This window comes from Ceratina calcarata, unplaced genomic scaffold (assembly GCF_001652005.2).
Source record: "Ceratina calcarata isolate Rehan_Ccalc_2016 unplaced genomic scaffold, ASM165200v1 scaffold7557, whole genome shotgun sequence".
Classification (NCBI taxonomy): domain Eukaryota; kingdom Metazoa; phylum Arthropoda; class Insecta; order Hymenoptera; family Apidae; genus Ceratina; species Ceratina calcarata.
In genome coordinates this window covers 1-653 of record NW_017178848.1, presented here as the reverse complement: position 1 = coordinate 653, position 653 = coordinate 1, and the positions used below count along the sequence as shown (strand labels likewise).

At 40.7% G+C, this 653-nt stretch overlaps 1 protein-coding gene across 1 annotated transcript; it reads left to right on the top strand.

Moving 5' to 3' along the window:
* Nucleotides 1–3: 3 nt before the first annotated feature.
* On the top strand, nucleotides 4–648 carry LOC108630429 (cap-specific mRNA (nucleoside-2'-O-)-methyltransferase 1-like; the record flags this gene model as incomplete). Its single annotated transcript, XM_018033728.1, has 1 exon — nucleotides 4–648. A coding segment is annotated over one exon (645 nt), but the record flags the coding sequence as incomplete, so codon positions are not given.
* Between the last annotated feature and the right edge of the window lie 5 nt (nucleotides 649–653).

Genomic DNA, 653 nt, shown 5'->3' with positions numbered 1-653 from the left:
CCGTTCAGTGCGGGTTTAGTTTATTTAATGTACCGCTGCTTCGAGGAGGTTTGCATTTTCAAACCAAATTCTTCTAGACCAGCGAATTCGGAACGTTACCTAATATGCAAATACAAACGGCCTGGCACGGAAGCTGTTGTACGACATCTTGTACAAGTAAATGAAATACTTCTTAAAGGCGATGCAAATGATGACGTTGTGCAGCTAGTGTCAATGGATGAGTTGGAAAGGGAGCAACAATTCCTACAATATTTACGTGAGTCCAACGAGGTTTTAGGAAGGAAACAAGTAATAGGATTGTGTAAAATCGCCGCTTTCTATGAGGATAGTACTCTTGTTGAAGTGAAACAGGCCGAAATGCGCACGGAATGTTTAAAATATTGGGACATACCTGATGAAAGCAGAACAGTGCCCAGGAAAATGAAGCCTAAGGAGAAATTGAATCAACTTCTTAAAAGTACTACTTTCCTTTGTAGTACTGCGAAGAAATTAACCAAGGATAATATTGAGAGCACAATATTAACGCCATATGATTGGTTTTGCATGCCATGTGGTACTGGCCCTACTTACGACGACAAGAACGCTACATTTTATATGGGCTTGGGCCGAAGGAACGTCTATCGATACGTTAAAAATAATTGGGAACTGGTCGA